The 21,340-nt window shown below is 46.3% G+C and overlaps 1 protein-coding gene and 1 pseudogene across 2 annotated transcripts; both read left to right on the forward strand.

The window, feature by feature from the left end:
• Positions 1 to 676: 676 nt before the first annotated feature.
• Positions 677 to 17,497, forward strand: LOC309361062 (uncharacterized protein; the record flags this gene model as incomplete). The annotated part of the gene is made up of 6 exons (XM_081896015.1): positions 677 to 770; positions 8,415 to 8,551; positions 10,535 to 10,814; positions 12,395 to 12,576; positions 14,675 to 14,733; positions 17,266 to 17,497. The coding sequence occupies 6 exons, from the start codon at positions 677 to 679 to the stop codon at positions 17,459 to 17,461; spliced, it is 948 nt and encodes a 315-aa protein (XP_081752141.1). The 3' UTR covers positions 17,462 to 17,497.
• An 852-nt stretch (positions 17,498 to 18,349) lies between these two features.
• Positions 18,350 to 18,860, forward strand: LOC309361064 (protein mago nashi homolog pseudogene; annotated as a pseudogene). The gene has a single exon. The product of its transcript is annotated as a protein mago nashi homolog pseudogene (transcript).
• Positions 18,861 to 21,340: the final 2,480 nt, after the last annotated feature.

The following is a 21,340-nucleotide window of genomic DNA, read 5'->3' on the forward strand; positions in this document are numbered from 1 at the left end:
GGCAGGAAGGTAAACGGCGTTTTCGTGCGCTGCTCTGGGTCGCCAGAAGCAGCTTAGTCATGCTGGCCAAATGACCCGGAAAAACTGCGGAGAAATGCCGGCTCTCTTGGCCAGTAAAGCGAGATGAGCGCCGCAACACCAGAGTCGTCTGCGACTGGACCTAACGGTCAAGGGTCCCTTTACCTTTATTACCTTCAGCAGCTTAGGGCCTCATCAAACCTAAATCCAGCCCTGTATGGAAGGGATCATAAGGGTTCTCTAAGCCAGTGTTTCCCAACCTTGGGTCTCCAGCTGTTTTTGGACTACAACTCCCATCATCCCTAGCTAGCAAGACCAGTGGTCAGGGATGATGGGAACTGTAGTCCAAAAACAGCTGGAGACCCAAGGTTGGGAAACACTGCTCTAAGCCAACTCTAAGCCTTGGGATTAAGAGTCTCGTGCTCTGCCGACTGAGCTGTTCGTTTAGTTTCGCTTAAGCAGCTGTTCTCAACCTGTGGGTCCCCAGATGTTGTTGGACTACAACTCCCATCACCCCTGAGCTCTGGCCTTGCTAGCTAGGGGTGATGGGAGTTGTAGTTCAACAACATCTGGGGACCCACAAGTTGAGAAAGGCTGCAAAGGCTTTCCTGGGGGTGAAGCTGGCGCAACCTGAGTGTTGTGATTTTTAACTCCAGGCATGAGAGCCGCCAGCGAGCGCCACGAAGGAAGGAATCTATTTGCCAAACACGGTTGCTGCAAAAGGCGAGTGCGGTCCGTCTACATTGGACATGGTGAGTCGTCTGGAAAGACAGGTTCTCTTCCAGCTGCTCCGTCTTCTGGTTCCCTCTGCTTGTTTTGTTTCAAACTTTCACATCCTGCTTTTCACCTCGCACCGTACACTTTGAAGGACGTGGATCCGGGGAGCTATAGTTCGCGCCTAGCGAAACGACAGTTCCCAAATTTTTCCAGGGGAAGAAGACTGTGTGCTTTAAATGCATAGTGTGGATTTGATCTCTGGCTTTAAAGAACATTGGAAGGCTTTGAGATGGTTGCAACCAAGGAAACAGCCTTGAGAGAAAAATGGGTGAATGAATGAATGCCAACATTAAAAATATGGGGAGGGGGGAAAACAGAACAGGCAAGGAGCAGGCAAATCTATTGCCCATCAAATGTTTGCATTGCAAATGTCAGAAATGCAAAAAAACAAACAAAAACAGAAAAAAACACACCAACCCCTCCAGGTCTTCTTATAAGAATCAGGTGTTAATTCAGACTCATTGGGTTTGTTTGGGGGGGGGTGAGGCGGGGAGAAATCTTTGCATTCCCCTCATCCTATATCTGTGCGCTTGGTTCTTCCTGCCTAACTGCAAGACCTTACCTTTGTCCCCGCTGAAATTCATTTTGCCAGCCTGCGCAGAGGTCTCCAATCTGTTATCAATAGAAACTTTATTTGCCTCAGCCAACGGCCATAGCAACAAGAGAACATTGTAATATACACGGAAGAAAATGGAAATTAAATATAAAAACACAGTTTAGGGTCCTGAGTCGACAGTCGGATAATGGACCGTCTTCTCTGATCTGTTAAGGTCATCTTGAATCCTGAAGATTCTGTCTGGAAGTTTCCTCCAGTTCGGAGTTGATCAGAGATGGGCTGTCATTCCTTAATGCCAGTGATGGCCAAACTTGGCCCTCCAGATGTTTCGGGACTACAACTCCCACCATCCCTAGCTAACAGGACCAGTGGTCCCGAGACCAAGGTGAAGAGTTGGTGGAAGAAGATTGGAGAAAATGTAAAGTTTATCTACAGAAACACTGTAAAATTCAGGAATGTTAGAAGGATGTTGGAATGAAGTAATGTGGTATTAGCAGAAATGATACAAAAGATTAGGTAAAAATTGATTTTTTAATTGTTGAAAGACTAGAATGTAAAATTATACTATATTAGGATAAACTACTAGGATAAAAACCAAGTTGGAAAGGATTTGCTGGAATATTTAATTGAACTAGAATACAAAAAAGGGAGGTGTGAGGAGGTCAGGGAAATAAGTTAATGAAAGATAAGACATGGAAAGAGGGAAATGTTTTTAATCGCCTTTATTTTTCTGTATTTTGTATCCTTTGTTTTTTTTTTTCTTTTTTCTTTCTCATTTTTTCTTTCTCATTTTTGTAATTTTCCGAAACTCTAATAAATATTATTTAAAAAAAAAAAACAGGACCAGTGGTCAGGGATGATGGGAATTGTAGTCTCCAAACAGCTGGAGGGCCAAGTTTGGCCATCACTGCTTTATGTTGTGTATCTTTGCCACCAGAAGATGGAGCTAGCCCAAAGGAAAAGGGCAGCCTTTGTACCTCTGTTTCCCAGCAGCCAAGATTTAACTACTACTTCTTTGGCGATCCCTAGTAGCCGAGTAAGATTGTCTTCCATGAACAGATTAGAGAACTGGGCCAAAACAAACAAGATGATTTTTAACAGGGAGAAATGTAAAGTATTGCACTTGGGCAAAAAAAATGAGAGGCACAAATACAAGATGGGTGACACCTGGCTTGAGAGCAGTAAATGCGAAAAGGATCTAGGAGTCTTGGTTGACCACAAACTTGACATGAGCCAACAGTGTGACGCGGCAGCTAAAAAAGCCAATGCAATTCTGGGCTGCATCAATAGGAGTATAGCATCTAGATCAAGGGAAGTAATAGTGCCACTGTATTCTGCTCTGGTCAGACCTCACCTGGAGTACTGTGTCCAGTTCTGAGCACCACAGTTCAAGAAGGACACTGACAAACTGGAACGTGTCCAGAGGAGGGCAACCAAAATGGTCAAAGGCCTGGAAACGATGCCTTATGAGGAACGGCTAAGGGAGCTGGGCATGTTTAGCCTGGAGAAGAGGAGGTTAAGGCGTGATAAGATAGCCATGTTCAAATATATAAAAGGATGTCACATAGAGGAGGGAGAAAGGTTGTTTTCTGCTGCTCCAGACAAGTGGACACGGAGCAATGGATCCAAACTACAAGAAAGAAGATTCCACCTAAACATTAGGAAGAACTTCCTGACAGTAAGAGCTGTTTGACAGTGGAATTTGCTGCCAAGGAGTGTGGTGGAGTCTCCTTCTTTGGAGGTCTTTAAGCAGAGGCTTGACAACCATATGTCAGGAGTGCTCTGATGGTGTTTCCTGCTTGGCAGGGGGTTGGACTCAATGGCCCTTGTGGTCTCTTCCAACTCCATGATTCTATGATTCTATGAACACGGTTTTAACAGTGAGTCCATAAGTGACTGTGGAGGCCAATTCTGGATCCACACGTCCTTCCACAGTGGGGACATAGGTTTCCGGACAGGAGTTGATCATGGTGTGGATTTGCCAAGTGTGCCTTCCTCTTAGCACGTTTCTCCCTTTTGTCCTGAGTGCGAGTGTCTTCAAAGCCCATGACACCTTTGGCAAAGGTTGTTCTGAAACTGGAGCGCACACAGGCCAGTGTTTCCCAGTTGTCGGTGTTTATACTACATTTTTAAAGATTTGCCTTGAGACAGTCTTTAAACCTCTTTTGTTGACCACCAGCATTATGCTTCCCATTTCTAAGTTCGGAATAGAGTACAGTGGTACCTCAGGTTGCATACGCTTCAGGTTACATATGCTTCAGGTTGCAGACTCCGCTAACCCAGAAATAGTACCTCAGGTAGAGAACTTTGCTTCAGGATGAGAACAGGAATCGTGCTCCGGTGGCGTGGCAGCAACAGGTGCTTCAGGTTAAGAACAGTTTCAGGTTAAGAACGGACCTCCGGAACGAATTAAGTACTTAACCCGAGGTACCACTGTAGTTGCTTTGGAAGACGATAATCAGGCATCCGAACAACATGACCAGTCCAACGAAGTTGATGTTGAAGTATCACTCTGGAGTTGCGGCGCTCATCTCGCTTTACTGGCCGAGGGAGCCGGCGTACAGCTTCTGGGTCATGTGGCCAGCAGGACTAAGCCGCTTCTGGCGAACCAGAGCAGCGCACGGAAACACCATTTACCTTCCCGCCGGAGTGGTACCTATTTATCTACTTGCACTGGTGTGCTTCGAACTGCTAGATTGGCAGGAGCAGGGACCAAGCAACAGGAGCTCACACCATCACGGGGATTCGAACCGCTGACCTTCTGATCGGCAAGCCCTAGGCTCTGTGGTTTAACCCACAGCACCACCCGCGTCCCTATTGGTAATATACAGATAGATCAAATCTTTACAATTTTATAATATGCAGAGAATAACATGTGTTGAGAAACCAGAGAGAGGAGGTGAGGGAAGTCTGGTGGGGGGTGATGGAGGGGGGGGGGGTTCTTTGGGGTGGGGAATGCGGTGGGGAAGGTGGATGATATATTTTTGATAAACTGTTATATTGAAATTCCTAATTAAAAATATTCACAAAACGAAAAGATAACAACAGGGCAACTGACTTTTGGGTTTGGTGGGTGTGCGGCAGTAAACGAGGGGAATTAAGACTAAGAGAGCTGAGCGGGGTGTGTTTGTGTGCTCGTGTAATCTCACTGTATACAAGTTGTACAAGTGACAGAAAAGTATTTCAATTTGCAGGGGGTTGGATTAGATGACCCTTGGGTCCCTTCCAAATCTACAAGTTTATGATTCTTTCCCCCCCCCAATTTTTTTTTATTGATTTTCCAAATTTATAACAAACATAACAACAAACAAGAAAAAATTACAATATCGTCGGCGGAAGAAGATTGGAAGAAATTTAAAGACTATCTACAGAAATATTGCAAAATTAATGAATGTTAGAATGATGTTGGATAGAAATTTAGTGGTTTCCAGCTGTAATGCTTTAAGAGAAATATGGGGGGGGGAAGATTCAGAAATAGGTTAAAATTTGTTAACAAGGATTTGCTGAACTAATAATTTGAATTGGAATACAAAAAAGGGAGGTATGAGGAGGTCTGGGAAATAAGTTAATGGAAAATAAGTAAATGGAAACTTTATGTGTTTTTTTTAAAATTATTTTTATTTTTGTATTTTTGTTAATTTTTTTGTCTTTTTACTTTTTGATTTTTATTGTATTACTATTGAAAATCTTAATAAATATTCTTGAAAAAAAGAAAGGAAAAATTACAATATCGAAAAGCAAACAGACAAACAAACAAACATTTATCCTAACTGTTATAGTTCCACTTTTGTTATCATTGTTGGGTGACTTCCAAAAAACCCCCTAGCTGAGTTTCCATATAGCTCATTGTAGCAGTTTTCCAACACTATTTTCATATAAGATTTACTTGTTCAATTAACATCTTTCTTTCTTTTTCATTTTAACTTCTATCCGTAGTATAATACAATTTCCCATATTTAAATCCTTGGCCAATCTGTTACTCACAAGCAATTCTATTTATTTATTTTTATTTTTTGAAAAAAATGGTATAAGTAAAAATTCAAGGTTATAATAATTTAAGATTTAAAGATCTGGGTAGAATAAAGAGGGAAAGAAACTGCTGAGCTAATAAATTGAATTGGAATACAAACAAGGGAGGTATGAGGAGGTCCGAGAAACAAGGAAATGAAAAAATGAAAAGATGAAAAGATTGGTTGTTTTTAACAACTTTTATTTTTTCTTTTTTCTTTTTTCTTTTTCTATTTTGTAATGCAAAAATCTTAATAAAAAATTTATTTAAAAAAACAAACCACAAGTAATTCTATTTAAGTTATCTTAACATCTTTAACTAAATAATCTTTAAATTTCTTCCATTCTTCTTGGTATTTCAAGAAGTATTTCAATCTGCAAGGGGTTGGACTAGATGACCGTCGGGTCCTTTCCAATTCTACAAGTTATTGATTTTTCGAAAGAACGCCCCCCCCCAAAGCTACACACCAGGTCCTTCAGAGGAGGTACAGCCCCATTTAGAATAAGTGACTTGCCTATATCCCAGACACACACACAAAAACCACCTAGAGACTCCAGCACTGTTTATTTTCTCTGCTAACATCTGGTGGCCTCGCTCCAGCAGTTGCAAGCTCTTTTTAAAAAAATCCACATTTTCAGCAGAAAGCAAAGCCACACATTCGCGCATGTTTTTTATAGCGCTGCCCTGAATTGCTTAATCACTTGGTCAGATTTGTGCCAAAAAAAAAAAAAAAAAAGAGGGTGAAAACTGTACATTCCTTAGCTGGTATTTTTCGGCATTCGCATCCTTCATAATAAACCGAAAGGGCAGCCTTGCAAGCAAGAAAACCTTTATTGAGAGATGTGCTTGCAAGGTCATATCTACTCCCCAGGCCCCAGCCAGCCCCCCCCCCCAATCTGATCCTTTTGTCTATTTGACACTTTGCAGATTACGGTCTCCCACTGGTTTGTTAATCTAATACCTGGAACTGGTCTCACACCCTATTAACACAGCTAAGACAGTGAAAGGAATGGTAAACGGTGATTGCAAACTGGTCTTAGGCGAAATGTCTGGATGTTTTTTGTTCGTTTGTTTTAATAACTATTTTTTATGTGTTGTACATTGTTCTTTTTAACCTTGTCCTTCAATCGAAGTGCATTTCTTCCCCAAAGAAACCTGAGAACTATAGTTTCACCCTCGTTTAATAGGCGCAATTCGGGTATTGATACAGCACTCAGTTGAACTACAGAACTTACTCAGGAAGCAGTGGCTTGGGGCAGACCCTCCAAGTATCCCTATTTTCCAGCGACAGTCCCGGATTTACAGAAGCCGCCCCGGTTTCTGATTTAATCCCAGAATGTCCCGCTTTTCCTTAAAGGTAAAGGGACCCCTGACCATTAGGTCCAGTCGTGGCCGACTCTGGGGTTGCGGCGCTCATCTCGCTTTATTGGCCGAGGGAGCCGGCGTACAGCTTCCGGGTCATGTGGCCAGCAGGACTAAGCCGCTTCTGGCAAACCAGAGCAGCGCACGGAAACGCTGTTTACCTTCCCGCCGGAGTGGTACCTATTTATCTACTTGCACTGGCGTGCTTCGAACTGCTAGATTGGCAGGAGCAGGGACCAAGCAACAGGAGCTCACACCATCACGGGGATTCGAACCGCCGACCTTCTGATCGGCAAGCCCTAGGCTCTGTGGTTTAACCCACAGCGCCACCCGCGTCCCCGCTTTTCCTTAGGACGTCCTTATTTTCATTGGAAAAATGTTGGAGGGTGTGGAGTTATGCAACCTCTGAGCCAAGGAGATAAGTAATTATACAACCCTTAGAAGATATCTGGAGGCAGCCCTCTATCGGGAAGTTTTTAAAAGTTTAATGTTTTATTATGTTTTTATACGTTGAAAGTCGCCTAGAGTGGCTGGGGCAACCCAGTCCGATGGGTGCGGAATAATAATAATAATAATAATAATAATAATTATTATTTATACCCCACCCTCCCCAGCCAAGACTGGGCTAACACCAAATATAAAAACAATTGATTAGAATACAGCTTAAAAACAAAAGTAAAATACAACATTAAAGCATTAAAATCAAGTCTCATTTCAGTGGAACTCTATCAAAAACTTTTTTGGGGGATAAAAACGTCAAGACTTCACCAAGGCTAACTATCCAGACTGGTCCTACATGGGCTAGATGACATCGCAAGGGATCGTTGAGAGATGAGAAATTTTCAGGGATGATTCATCACACCCTGGCCAGCACCTCTTTAATCTTCTACCCTCGGGCAGGAAATATAGAAGTATAATCAGCTGTACCAACAGGCTAAAAAACAGTTTCTATCCGTGGGCTGTTAGGCTGCTGAACAGAAAATAATATAGTGCAACTGACTTTCGGGGTTGGTGTGTTGTGTGACAAGCACACAGAGTGCAATGAGATTGAGTGTTTTGGGGGGGGAGGGAGGCTCGGTTAATTTCATTGTACATAGGTTGTACATTGACAATAAAGGTTATTATTATTATTATTATTATTATTATTATTATTACTACAGTGGTACCTCTGGATGTGAATGGGATCCGTTCCAGAGTCCCGTTCGCACCCAGAAGCAAACGCAACCAGCGTTTGCACATCTGCGTGTGCGCGGGTCGCGATTTGCCACTTCTGCGCATGCGCATGGCGTCAGTTTGACCATCTGCACATGCGTGAGCGGCGAAACCTGGAAGTAATGTGCTTCATTACTTCGGGGCCGCCGCAGCACGCAACCAGAAAATACTTATCCCGAAGCTACTTCAACCCGAGGTATGACTGTACAGTGGTACCTCGGGTTACATACGCTTCAGGTTACAGACTCCGCTAACCCAGAAATATTACCTCGGGTTAAGAACTTTGCTTCAGGAGGAGAACAGAAATCGTGCTCCGGCGGCGCGGCAGCAGCAGGAGGCCCCATTAGCTAAAGTGGTACCTCAGGTTAAGAACAGTTTCAGGTTAAGAACAGACCTCTGGAACGAATTAAGTACGTAACCAGAGGTACCACTGTATTCTTCTTCTTCTTCTTCCATCCTTTCCTTTGTTTTTCTACGCAGATCTCTCTGGCAGCCCGGTGAGCATCGACCTGGGCTTCTGCCAGCCGCATTGTGGTGGTACCCGAAGAAAGAGCGCAACAGGTTTCGCCGGCATCTCCCGCCAATCATCCATGCTGGACTTCCTCAAAACCAAAAAGGTACGGCGCCTGTTTTTGTTTTAAGAGCACAGGAAGCCAGTGGACTCTGCTCCGTTTGGGCGACTTAACAACCAGAGCCCTGGCCGACATTTTCCTCCTCCTTAGCGGAAAACTCAGCAGGCGGCTCAGACACCACCTGGTGCTCTGCTGCTCTTGAAAAGAAACTAAAGGAAAATATCAGGGCAGGGGGTTGACCATCGCTGACACTCGGAAGCTGTATAAACGACGTACGTTTGAAGCACACCAAAGAACCCTGGGGACTCTAATTTGTTGGAAGGGAGCTAGGGCAGGTGGAAAAAGGAAACCTCTGACCCTAAACCTCTGCTGACCCTAAACCTCAGACCCTAAACCTTGCGGAATATCTTTGGAAGATGCCCAGCACCTCCCACTTTCTTCTTCTTCCTTCTTCTTCTTCTTCTTCTTCTTCTTCTTCTTCTTCTTCTTCTTCTTCTTCTTCTTCTTCTTCAAATAAATTTATTTATTTGGTTTCTCAAATTAAAGTTTTACAATCACATATCCAACATGCAACATAAAAACAAGGTTCCATTGAATCTCCCGGACATCCTTCGTCCCCTTTGTGGGTCCTATTCTTTAGTCATTTCCTCCTGCGTCTTTTACAATCCAATCCAAATCTTTTAGGTAAAGGTAAAGGGACCCCTGACCATTAGGTCCAGTCGTGGCCGACTCTGGGGTTGCGGCGCTCATCTCGCTTTACTGGCCAAGGGAGCCGGCGTACAGCTTCCGGGTCATGTGGCCAGCATGACTAAGCCGCTTCTGGCGAACCAGAGCAGCGCACGGAAACGCCGTTTACCTTCCCGCTGGAGTGGTACCTATTTATCTACTTGCACTTTGATGTGCTTTCGAACTGCTAGGTTGGCAGGAGCTGGGACCGAGCAACGGCAGCTCACCCTGTCGCGGGGATTCGAACCTCCGACCTTCTGATCGGCAAGTTCTAGGCTCTGTGGTTTAACCCACAGCGCCACCCGCGTCCCATTCCAAATCTTTTACATCTCTATTATATCCAAAATTCACCATCAAATTACAAGTGTTATTCCAATCTTATTAACAATTTTAACTGTTTACAATGCTTTTTAAGGTAAACTATAAATTTCCCCTGTTCCTTATTAAACTTTTGGTCTTCCCAATTTCTGATTCTTCCGGTCCTTTTAGCCATTTCGGCATAATCCATCAACTTGATCTGCCATTCTTCCCTGGTAGTGACTTTTATCTTTTTTCCATCTCTGGGCCAATAACATCCGTGCAGCCGTGGTCACATACACAAATAATCTTTTCTGCTCCATTGGGATTTCGGCACCTGGAATTCCTAAAAGAAAAACTTCAGGTTTTAAAGCAAAAGTTATTTTAAACACTTTTTTTTCCAGTTCATTATATATCATTTCCGAAAATTCTTTTACTACCTTACACATCCACCACATATGATTAAAAGGTGCCTTCTTTTTCCTTACGTTTCCAACATATATTTGACCCTGTTTTATACCTCATATAGTTTTCTTTCAACGTATAACATGCTGTATGGGGATATGGGTGTTGCTGTGGTCTAAACCACAGAGCCTAGAAGGTTGGCGGTTCGAATCCCCGCGACGGGATGAGCTCCCGTTGCTCGCTCCCTGCTCTTGCCAACCTAGCAGTTTGAAAGCACGCCAGTGCAAGTAGATAAATAGGTACCGCTCCGGCGGGAAGGTAAACGGCATTTCCGTGCGCTGCTCTGGTTCGCCAGAAGCGGCTTAGTCCTGCTGGCCACATAACCCGGAAGATGTACACCGGCTCCCTCGGCCAATAAAGCGAGATGAGCGCCGCAACCCCAGAGTCGGCCACGACTGGGCCTAATGGTCAGGGGTCCCTTTACCTTTATAATATGCTGTAAATTTCAAATCCCAATTCCATAACTTCTCCCATGCTGTAAATTGTATATATAACCCGAAAAGCTTAGCTTTCCCTGCTTTCTTCTTCTTGCTCTTCCAGCTACAGGAGAGGTTCCCCAGCTCTCTCGCAGGATCCGAACCCTCTACCAGGTTGGAGCATTCCTGCCGGGCGAATTACCGCTGCGAGCCCAGCAGTGTCCGGGTGCAAGAGCTCCTGCTTCTGGAAGGCGTTCGACAGGTGGAGGTCATTGAGGGCTGCCAGTGTAACGCTAGCCCGTCCGAATGTCTCCGGCTGCCGTCCCTGAAAACCTTCTTCCCGGACTCCCCTCTGGAGCAGACCTTGGACGTCGGCAGGTGTTCCAATCCAGAACATCCCGAAGGTAATGCGAGGCAGAGGTGTTGTGGATTGGAGCTCCGGGACTTTTTTCAGAGCAGGAGCAAGGATGTCATCTACTGGGGAAACCAATAGGGCTTAACAACAACAACAACAGACTATTAGTAGTAGTAGTAGTAGTAGTGGGACGCAGGTGGCGCTGTGGGTTAAAGCCTCAGCGCCTAGGACTTGCCGATCGAAAGGTCGGCGGTTCGAATCCCTGCGGCGGGGTGCGCTCCCGCTGCTCGGTCCCAGCGCCTGCCAACCTAGCAGTTCGAAAGCACCTCCGGGTGCAAGTAGATAAATAGGGACCGCTTACCAGCGGGAAGGTAAACGGCGTTTCCGTGTGCGGCTCTGGCTCGCCAGAGCAGCGATGTCACACTGGCCACGTGACCCGGAAGTGTCTCCGGACAGCGCTGGCCCCTGGCCTCTTAAGTGAGATGGGCGCACAACCCCAGAGTCTGTCAAGACTGGCCCGTACGGGCAGGGGTACCTTTACCTTTACCTTTAGTAGTAGTAGTAGTAGTATTTATACTCCACCCATCTGGCCGGGTTTCCCCAGCTACTCTGGGCGGCTCACAACAGAATTAAAAGCACACTAAAACATCAGACACTAAAAGCTTCCCTAAACAGGGTTGCCTTCAGATGTCTTCTAGTTGTTTATTTCCTTGACATCTGCTGGGAGATAGTTGTTTATTTCCTTGACATCTGCTGGGAGGGAGGTCCACAGGGCGGGTGCCACCACCGAGAAGGCCCTCTGCCTGGTTCCCTGTAACCTCACCTCTCGCAGTGAGGGATGGAGGGGAGGAGATGGAGGTGATCCAGAAATGACAACTAATCCAGAATGCGGCAGCTAAACTGGTGACTGGGGGCGGCCATCGAGACCATATAACACTGGTCCTGAAAGACCTACATTGGCTCCCAGTACGTTTCCGAGCACAATTCAAAGTGTTGGTGCTGACCTTTCAAGCCCTAAACAGCCCAGTATACCTGAAGGAGCATCTCCACCCCCATCGTTCTACCCAGACACTGAGGTCCAGCGCTGAGGGCCTTCTGGCGGTTCCCTCACTGCGAGAAGCCAAGTTACAGGGAACCAGGCAGAGGGCCTTCTTGGTGGTGGCGCCCGCCCTGTGGAACGCCCTCCCATCAGATGTCAAAGACAACAACAACTTCCAGACTTTCAGAAGACATCTGAAGGCAGCCCTGTTTAGGGAAGCTTTTAAAGTTTGATGCATTACTGTACAGTGGTACCTCGGGTTAAGTACTTAATTCATTCCGGAGGTCCGTACTTAACCTGAAACTGTTCTTCACCTGAAGCACCACTTTAGCTCATGGGGCCTCCTGCTGCTGCCACACCGCCGGAGCACGATTTCTGTTCTTATCCTGAAGCCAAGTTTTTAACCTGAAGCACTATTTCTGGGTTAGTGGAGTCTGTAGCCTGAAGCGTATGTAACCTGAAGCATATGTAACCCGAGGTACCACTGTATTTTAATATTTTGTTGGAAGCCGCCCAGATGGGCGTGGCATAAATAATAATAATAATAATTATTATTATTATTATTATTTCCCTCTCGGATCTCTTTTCAGAGGGGCTTTTCTGCCTGCCCACGGATTTCGACTCTGTTCTGATGAAGACCCCAAACGGGCACAGTGCGGTTCAGATCGTGGGGAGCTGCCGGCTGAGGGAGTCCTGTTACCGGGTCTCCCACATGGAATACTACTTTGAGGAGGTGCTCAACTCTGTGGGAGAAAAACTGGAGCTGATTAAGGTGCGAATGCTTCTTCTTCCTGCTTCTATTGCAAAGCCCACTCACGTTAAATAATAATAATTTATTATTTATACCCCGCCCATCTGGCTGGGCCTCCCCAGCCACTCTGGGCGGCTTCCATAAAAACCAAAAATACAGTAAAATATCACACGTTAAAAACTTCCCTGAACAGGGCTGCCTTAAGATGTCTTCTGAATGTCAGGTAGTTGTTTATTGCTTTGACATCTGCTGGAAGGGCGTTCCACAGGGCGGGCGCCACTACCGAGAAGGCCCTCTCCCTGGTTCCCTGTAGCTTTGCTTCTCGCAATGAGGGAACCGCCAGAAGGCCCTCGGCGCTGGACCTCAGCGTCTGGGCAGAATGGTGGGGGTGGAGACGCTCCTTCAGGTATACTGGACCGAGGCCGTTTAGGGCTTTAAAGGGTTAAAAGGGTGGACTCCAACTCCCATCTGCCCCGGCCAACCAAGTTGATAATGGAAAGCAACTCTCCTCTTCTCTGGGCTAAGCCTATCCAACTCCCTCAACCGTTCCCCATATGGCTTGCTTTCCAGACCCTTGATCATCTTGGTCACCCTCCTCTGAACACGTTTCAGCTGGTCAACATCCTTCTTAAATTGTGGTGCCCAGAATTGGACACAGTATTCCAGGTGTGGTTTGACCAAGGCAAAAGAACAGCCCTTAAGATATTTGGAGATGGCTATCATATCTGTCATGGTCCGGTTCATGGGCGATCGAAGTCCCGGCTGGGGACGTCGGGACCAGGGGTAAGATGGCGGGGTAGGAGCAGGAACAGGGGTCCAGAAGCTAAGTTAGAAAGCCAAGAGTCCGAGGGTCAGAGAGCTGGGAGTCAAGAAGCCAAGGGTCTGAGGGTCAGGAAGCAAGGAGTCACAAAGTCAGGGGTCCGAGGATCAAGAAGCAAGGAGTCACGAAGTCAAGGGTCTGAGGACCTAGGGTCAAGGAGCCAAACGCAGCAAGGCAGGGAACGTGTTGCTGTGGCAAAGAGCTAAAGGGAAATGCTGACCTTATATCCCTTCCCGGCTCTTGCCACCAGGTGCTGTGAGTTACCAGTCAGCCTCACCTGTGTGGCTGCACCTTGCCTCTCCAGAACAAGCTTAGGAAGGCCCCAATCCTGCAAAGTCCTACTGGTCACAGGGCCTGGCTCCTGCAAGCACTCCTGACAATATCTCCTCTCAGTCTACTGTTTTCTAGGCTAAACCTACCCAGATCCTTCAACCGTTCCTCATATGGCTTGCTTTCCAGACCCTTGATCATCTTGGTTGCTCTCCTCTGCACACCTTCCAACTTGTAAATATCCCTCTTAAACTGGACAGCCCAGAATAGAGCGGGATACTATTCCTTCCCTCGATTTGGACGCCATGCTAGCCTAGAATTTCATTTGCCTTTTTTTGCTGCCGCATCTCGCTGTTGGCTCACATTAAGCTCATGGTCGACTAAAACCCCTGGATCATTTCCGCACGTCCTGCTGTCAAGCCAGGTCCCCCCAGCCCCTCACATCCTATTATTGTGCCTCTGTTTATTTCTAAGGACCTTACATTTGTCCCTGTTGAAATTCATTGTGTTAGCCTGGGCCCAATCTCCCAATCCTTCTTTTTAAAAGACATCTGAAGGCAGCCCTGTTTAGGGAGGTTTTTAATATTTAATGCTGTATTGTTTTTAACACTTGATTGGAAGCCGCCCAGAGTGGCCGGGGAAACTCAGCCAGATGGGCGGGGTATTAATAATAATAACAATAATAATAATAATAATAATAATGTCAGCTTGTATCTGGATTTTATTTTCTGAGCTACCCCTCCCAGTTTGGTGTTATGCACTCAACCTTTAAGGACTCTCCTTTTCAGTGTGCTGTTTTCTGCAGCGATCAAACTCCAAAATAATAATTTCTCTGGAAATGATGTTTGGCAAAATGTGTCTTGTTGCAAAGCCAAGCTGTGTTTTCCTTCTTCCACGGTGGGGGTGGGTGGTCCTAGGAGGTGTATTTGTGAATGACACATATCCTTTTGAATTCCCACCACCCTGTCAAAGACAGTGGGAGACTGGCAAGTGATTTCCCCTTCTCCTTTTGTGTTTCAAATCTTCCAGGAAATTGATGTGGGAAGGTGCTTAGGGCAATGTGACCCTGGAAGTCCCTGCCTGCTAAGGTAAGCACAGCTGCCCCAAAGGTGTGAGCACAGGTGCTAGCTGCACATCCAAAAAAACCGTGACAATTGCATTTCTAAATGCAATAGCCAACAAACTGCTCTAAGGGGAAGGAGTGCAAGCACAGGAGATCACACACACACACACACACAATGGCAACACCTGAGAGCTGAATCCAAATAGATTGTTCCTGTTAATTTCTGTGGATTGGGCTCAGCGACAGACGGGAAGGGAGGTTTTTCTAGAGGTGTAAAATGCATCATTCATTCAGTACACACACACACATCAATGCTGGGCTCATCCACACTTGCGCTGGCCAGGGATTATGAACGAGGGACCCCCAACACTGGGAACCCCTCCAAACCTGTGCCAAAGGTTTATATATGATTATACGATAATCTTTATTGTCGTTGTCCCATACAGAACAACGAAACTGGAAAAAATCTACACCAGACATTCAAAAACCAACAAGCCTGCTATCCCAGCCTGGCTAGCCCCCTAAAAACTCTGATACCCCATAATTAAATACAATATACTCAAACAGAGACTACCTTGCACTGCGTTTAAAACCAGAATCGCATTTGGATAGAAACCGTTTCTCAGGCGGCTAGTCCTAGTCTTTATAACCCAGAAGGCAGAAACTGAAAGAGATCATTATAAAGTACATCAAGTTTATATAATTATAAAGTACATCATTATATGCGCACTAAACATGGTGAGACGTAAATAAAAGGGAGAGGAAAAGAAAAAGAGAAATGGAACCCGTGTGGAAAGGAAAATAAAGGGGATGGGCGGACTCCCAAAACTGTATATACTATACAAGGTTTTAATTGTACCTCACCAGATCTTAACCTATTACAGTATTTGTAAGAATGGGTTCCAGATATCGTAGAATTATTTGTCCATGGCAACTCTGCGGTTATATGCAAGTTGTTCGTCTGTTGGGAGTTGGCAAAAGTTTTCAATCCAATTGTAGAAGGGAGCTGCATTTTTTATTTTTCCAGTTCATCAGTATCCGTCTTTTTGCTGTGGAAAGGGCACCGGGATTATGAACTATGGACCCCAACATTTAAGATCCCCTCTAAACCCGTGCCAAAGTTTTGCAGCCGTTTTGCAGCAAAACACACCCCCATATATATTTTTTTGCAGTGCTCCGTAAGCCAAGTAATTGATACATGAAACGCAGGGTCCGTAGTTAACACCCCCCAAAATGCAGCAGTGTCCGTATCACTTCAGACCTGTGTCAATGTTTTGCAGCATGCTTTAGCACTGAATCAGAACAAATGATGGCGTTTTCCATGGATTGCTGTTGAACGCTCCTGAGGCTGCACAATTCTGAGAGAAAACCCTGTTGAATTCAGCAGGGCTTGTGAATGTAAATTGCCATCATCCCTGCGGCCTATGCTAACATGCTATGGTTCCTGGGATTCTTTGGGGGTACGATACTGCTTAAAAATGCACAGTGCAGAGTGGGGGCGCCACCACCGAGAAGGCCCTGTGCCCGGTTCCCTGTAACCTCACTTCTCGCAGGGAAAGAACTGCCAGAAGGCCCTTGGAGCTGGACCTCAGTGTCACAGAATCATAGAATCCTAGAGTTGGAAGAGACCCCAAGGGCCATCGAGTCCAACCCCCTGCCAAGCAGGAAACACCATCAGAGCACTCCTGACATATGGTTGTCAAGCCTCTGCTTAAAGACCTCCAAAGAAGGAGACTCCACCACACTCCTTGGCAGCAAATTCCACTGTCCAACAGCTCTTACTGTCAGGAAGTTCTTCCTAATGTTTAGGTGTCCAGGCTGGACAATGGGGGTGGAGATGCTCCTTTGGGGATACTGGTCCGAGGTCATTTAAGGCTTTAAAGGTCAGCACCAACACTTTGAATTGTGCTCGGAAACGTACTGGGAGCCAATGTACAGGTCTTTCAGGACCAGTGCTATATGGTCTTGGCGGCCGCTCCCGGTCACCAGTCTAGCTATCACATTCTGGATTAGTTGTAGTTTCCGGGTCACCTTCGAAGGTAGCCCCACGTAGAGCGCATGGCAGTAGTCCAAGCGGGAGATAACCAGAGCACGGACCACACAGAGACAGTCTGCGGGCAGGTAGGGTCTCATCCTGCGTACCAGATGGAGCCAGCGAGTTGCACGCCAGGGACTGCAGTCTGGACTTGGTGTTTTGCACCAGTTGGAGCCTGGGGATCGGGCCCCATGTAGAGTTGTAGCCTTACAACACCTGGAAGGAGCCAGGCTGGTTTAACAGGACGCCCTAGCCTGAAGTTGGCTCTCACAGCCAACTGTGTGGTGTAGTGGTTAAGAGCGGTGGACTTGTAATCTGGTGAACCGGGTTCGCGTCTCCGCTCCTCCACATGCAGCTGCTGGGTGACCTTGGGCCAGTCACACTTCTCTGAAGTCTCTCAGCCCCACTCACCTCACAGATTGTGGGGGAGGAAGGGAAAGGAGAATGTTAGCCGCTTTGAGACTCCTTCGGGTAGTGATAAAGCGGGATATCAAATCCAAACTCCTCTTCTTCTCAACACAGGGACCCTCAGAGCCGAGGCAAGTGCCTTCTCAGGCGCGAAGAGATCTCCAGCTCCTGCATTCCTCACCAATACGAGACAAATACCTTCCGGAGCCGAAGAGGGGAGCTGCGCACCGTCTTTGCCGTCCGAGCTTGCAAATGCGGGGTCTTAAAGGGTCTGGAATGGGCGCCCCCCGAAACACGAGGTTTAATTTAACAAGCCAAAGGGAGGAGGATTCCGCTTGCCAACGTCTCCCCCAGATGTAGTTGTCAAGAGGTGGCGAATACATCAATAAATAGTTCTTTGGGGGGGATGTTTCAGTTATTTCAGCCTTCAAGACTCGTTAGTGCACCTACGTATAAGCAGCTAGAATGATCATTGCATGTTTTGGGGAGAAGTTTAGACAGGGCCAAACTTCCTGTCTGGGATATTGTCCTGCTGGGAAAACTAATAAGCTGGACCAAAGGAAAAGGGATATTTTAGGACCTGTTTGGTCTGACTTTATTTCCTCTGTAAGCAAGGAGGGACATGACCAAGGATGCCCCCTCCCGACCTATGATCAAATATTCCTGAAATAGTGACTCAGGGCATTTTAATACTTTAATAACTTTCCTTTGGTATAACTGAGTCCATGTTTTGTACTCTTTAACCATTATTGTTGTTGTTTAGTCATGTCCGACTCTTGGTGACCCCCTGGACCAGAGCACGCCAGGCCCTCCTGTCTTCCACTGCCTCCCGCAGTTTGGTCAAACTCATGCTGGTAGCTTCGAGAACACTGTCCCACCATCTCGTCCTCTGTCGTCCCCTTCTCCTTGTGCCTTCCATCTTTCCCAACATCAGGGTCTTTTCCAGGGAGTCTTCTCTTCTCATGAGATGGCCAAAGTCTTGGAGCCTCAGCTTCAGGATCTGTCCTTCCAGTGAGCACTCAGGGCTGATTTCCCTAAGAATGGAGAGGTTTGATCTTCTTGCAGTCCATGGGACTCTCAAGAGTCTCCTCCAGCACCAGAATTCAAAAGCATCCATTCTTTGGTGATCAGCCTTCTTTATGGTCCAGCTCTCGCTTCCATACATCACAACTGGGAAAACCAGAGCTTTTACTATAATATGACTATATATGACTGCAACCGACAAAGACAACAGGCAAAAGAAGCCTACATAAATAAAGGTGTGATGGAAGAGCTAAGGAGGATAATCGACTACAGTGAAATCACGAAAGAAGATGATGCCTTATGGCCGCCTCCTGACAGAGTTGACCGGCAGGAGCTTGGAATTGTAATTGGCGATGAACACATCTCTTTTACCGCATCAAAAATTGGTTCTCTTATTGATGCAAATCAGTCCAAGGACCCAGAAGGTATACAAGTGTTTTACTATGTTGTCCAGGCCCTCAAGTATCTCGTCTTCAGTCTCATTGGATTACACTTCAAGATTAAGCCAATTTAAATTGCATGGATTTAAATTTGTCCTGTCAAGTTTCTTTCGGCGGGGTCTCTTTCCATTCCTTATCTCTCATTGGTTTTATGTGTGTCAGATTTTTTTACAGAGTGAGTTTAATAAATGCTAAAAAGCCTTTTTCCCCTTTTAAAAACAAAAACATGCCAATGTTGCAAAGAGTGGTCATTTGATGATGTCGCAGCCGGGATACAGGACTGAACTCTGACTTAACTCAGAAGTGTTGAAAGTGTCCCATATTATTAGAGACAGGGTTACCATGCAATTAAAGCAGTTTCATGCCACTTCAAACACACATGGCTTCCTCCCAGGAATGCTAGGAACTTTATGGTTTGTTACAAGGGCCAACGCTCGTTTGACGATCCCTCTTTCTCTTCTAGAACTACAGTTCCCCGGGAAGAGCGATTGGTTGAAAAAAGCACAACAGCTCAGGTGATAAAAGAGTGGCGCTGTGGGTTAAACCACAGAGCCTAGGGCTTGCCGATCAGAAGGCCGGTGGTTTGAATCCCTGTGACGGGGTGAGCTTCCGTTGCTTGGTCCCTGCTCCTGCCAACCTAGCAGTTCAAAAGCACGTCAAAGTGCAAGTAGATAAATAGGTACCACTCCAGCGGGAAGGTAAACGGCGTTTCTGTGCACTGCTCTGGTTCGCCAGAAGCGGCTTAGTCATGCTGGCCACATGACCCAGAAGCTGTACGCCGGCTCCCTTGGCCAGTAAAGCGAGATGAGCGCCGCAACCCCAGAGTCGGCCGCGACTGGACCTAATGGTCAGGGGTCCCTTTACCTTTACAGATGTGACCACAGAATCTCTGTTTCCTTTTTGGGAGTAAAACATTGCTTCTGCTCTCCTTCTTCCTCATCATTCTCTGCACCTCTAGTCATAAAACGTCTGAGCACGCACAGCCAGACATGGACACTACAATGTTCTCCATGAGAATAAAATAAATTAATTATGAATTAGTTTGGTGGTGGTATTGTACACCAGTCAGATTAAATCAAATGAACAAGGAATGTTTGGTGTTATGTTGGAGGGGATGCCGGGAAACAGGGAATTATGTTCACATGTGGTGGGGATGTAAATGTGTACATTTTTTCTGGCAAAGGGTGTTTAAGGAAATAACAGAAATCACTGGGTTAAAGCTGACCAAAAGTCCAGAGGTAGCGTTATTATCAATTTACGATGGGTTGGAAGGTCCGCAGGCTAAGAAGGAGTCACTCACAAATGGAAGAATGATATAAAAAGGCGTGGGACATAGCTATTAATGATAAATTAACATGTGCCATTAAGGTAGGACAGGGAATATGCAGGAGAAATTATTCTGAAGAGATATGGAAGGCATTTGTGGAATTTGTACTGTTAAAACGGAAAGGGGTCAAACCATCGCAAGAGGTGTTGAAATTTTGGGAGGTTGCTTAGTTACAATGGAATAGTCTCGGTGGCGGGGTGCACATTTTTATTCTTATTTATTTTTGGTGATTACTTTGTCAAAATGAAATAAAAAAATTAAGAAAGAAAGAGAAAGAAACGGACACTCCAGAAGCCCTGTGGCTAAGTGGTACATAGAATCATAGAATGCTAGAGTTGGAAGAGACCATAAGGGCCATCGAGTCCAACCCCCTGCCAAGCAGGAAACACCATCAGAGCACTCCTGACATATGGTTGTCAAGCCTCTGCTTAAAGACCTCCAAAGAAGGAGACTCCACCACACTCCTGGGCAGCAAATTCCACTGTCAAACAGCTCTTACTGTCAGGAAGTTCTTCCTAATGTTTAGGTGGAATCTTCTTTCTTGTAGTTTGGATCCATTGCTCCGTGTCCGCTTCTCTGGAGCAGCAGAAAACAACCTTTCTCCCTCCTCTATGTGACATCCTTTTCTATATTTGAACATGGCTATCATATCACCCCTTAACCTCCTCTTCTCCAGGCTAAACATGCCCAGCTCCCTTAGCCGTTCCTCATAAGGCATCGTTTCCAGGCCTTTGACCATTTTGGTTGCCCTCCTCTGGACACGTTCCAGTTTGTCAATGTCCTTCTTGAAATGTGGTGCCCAGAACTGGACACAGTACTCCAGGTGAGGTCTGACCAGAGCAGAATACAGTGGCAGCCCTCACTCTGCACGGGACCAGTCCACACCGCAGTCAAAGCACATTTGCAGCACTTGGAACAGCTGCAGCCCCCCCCCAAGAATCTTGGGAACTGTAGTTCACCCCTCCAAGCGCTGCTGTGCCAAGCACCCTCAACCAAACTACAGTTCCCAGGATTCTAAGAGAGTTATTTTAGATGCAGGGTGTATGGGATGTTAAGGGAGGGGCAGTACCTCTGGTGGGGGGGCACATTTTGCTCCTTCTGGAGTGGTTTATCCACTCCACTCTGCACCCAGCTCTAACCTGTGGCTTCTAGAAGCGACAGCAGCCACACCCCGGAAATGGCTTTGACTGGCCGGCTGAACCAGGTGAGGGGAGCTGATGGGTCTCAAGCCCTCTGTGAGTTAGGGGCTTCCGCTGCATGCACAGACAGGCTCTGGTGGACAGAGCGGACAAGGCCAAGAGTGGGTCTAGCGGTCAAGAAGGCAGTTTCTGCCTCTGCTGCAGAGGGAAGTGAGGCACAGATGGGGCTCATCCACCTGGGAAGGGAGCACATGTTGTTG

The sequence above is a fragment of the Podarcis melisellensis genome (assembly GCF_964234715.1).
Source record: "Podarcis melisellensis genome assembly, chromosome: 18".
NCBI lineage: Eukaryota > Metazoa > Chordata > Lepidosauria > Squamata > Lacertidae > Podarcis > Podarcis melisellensis.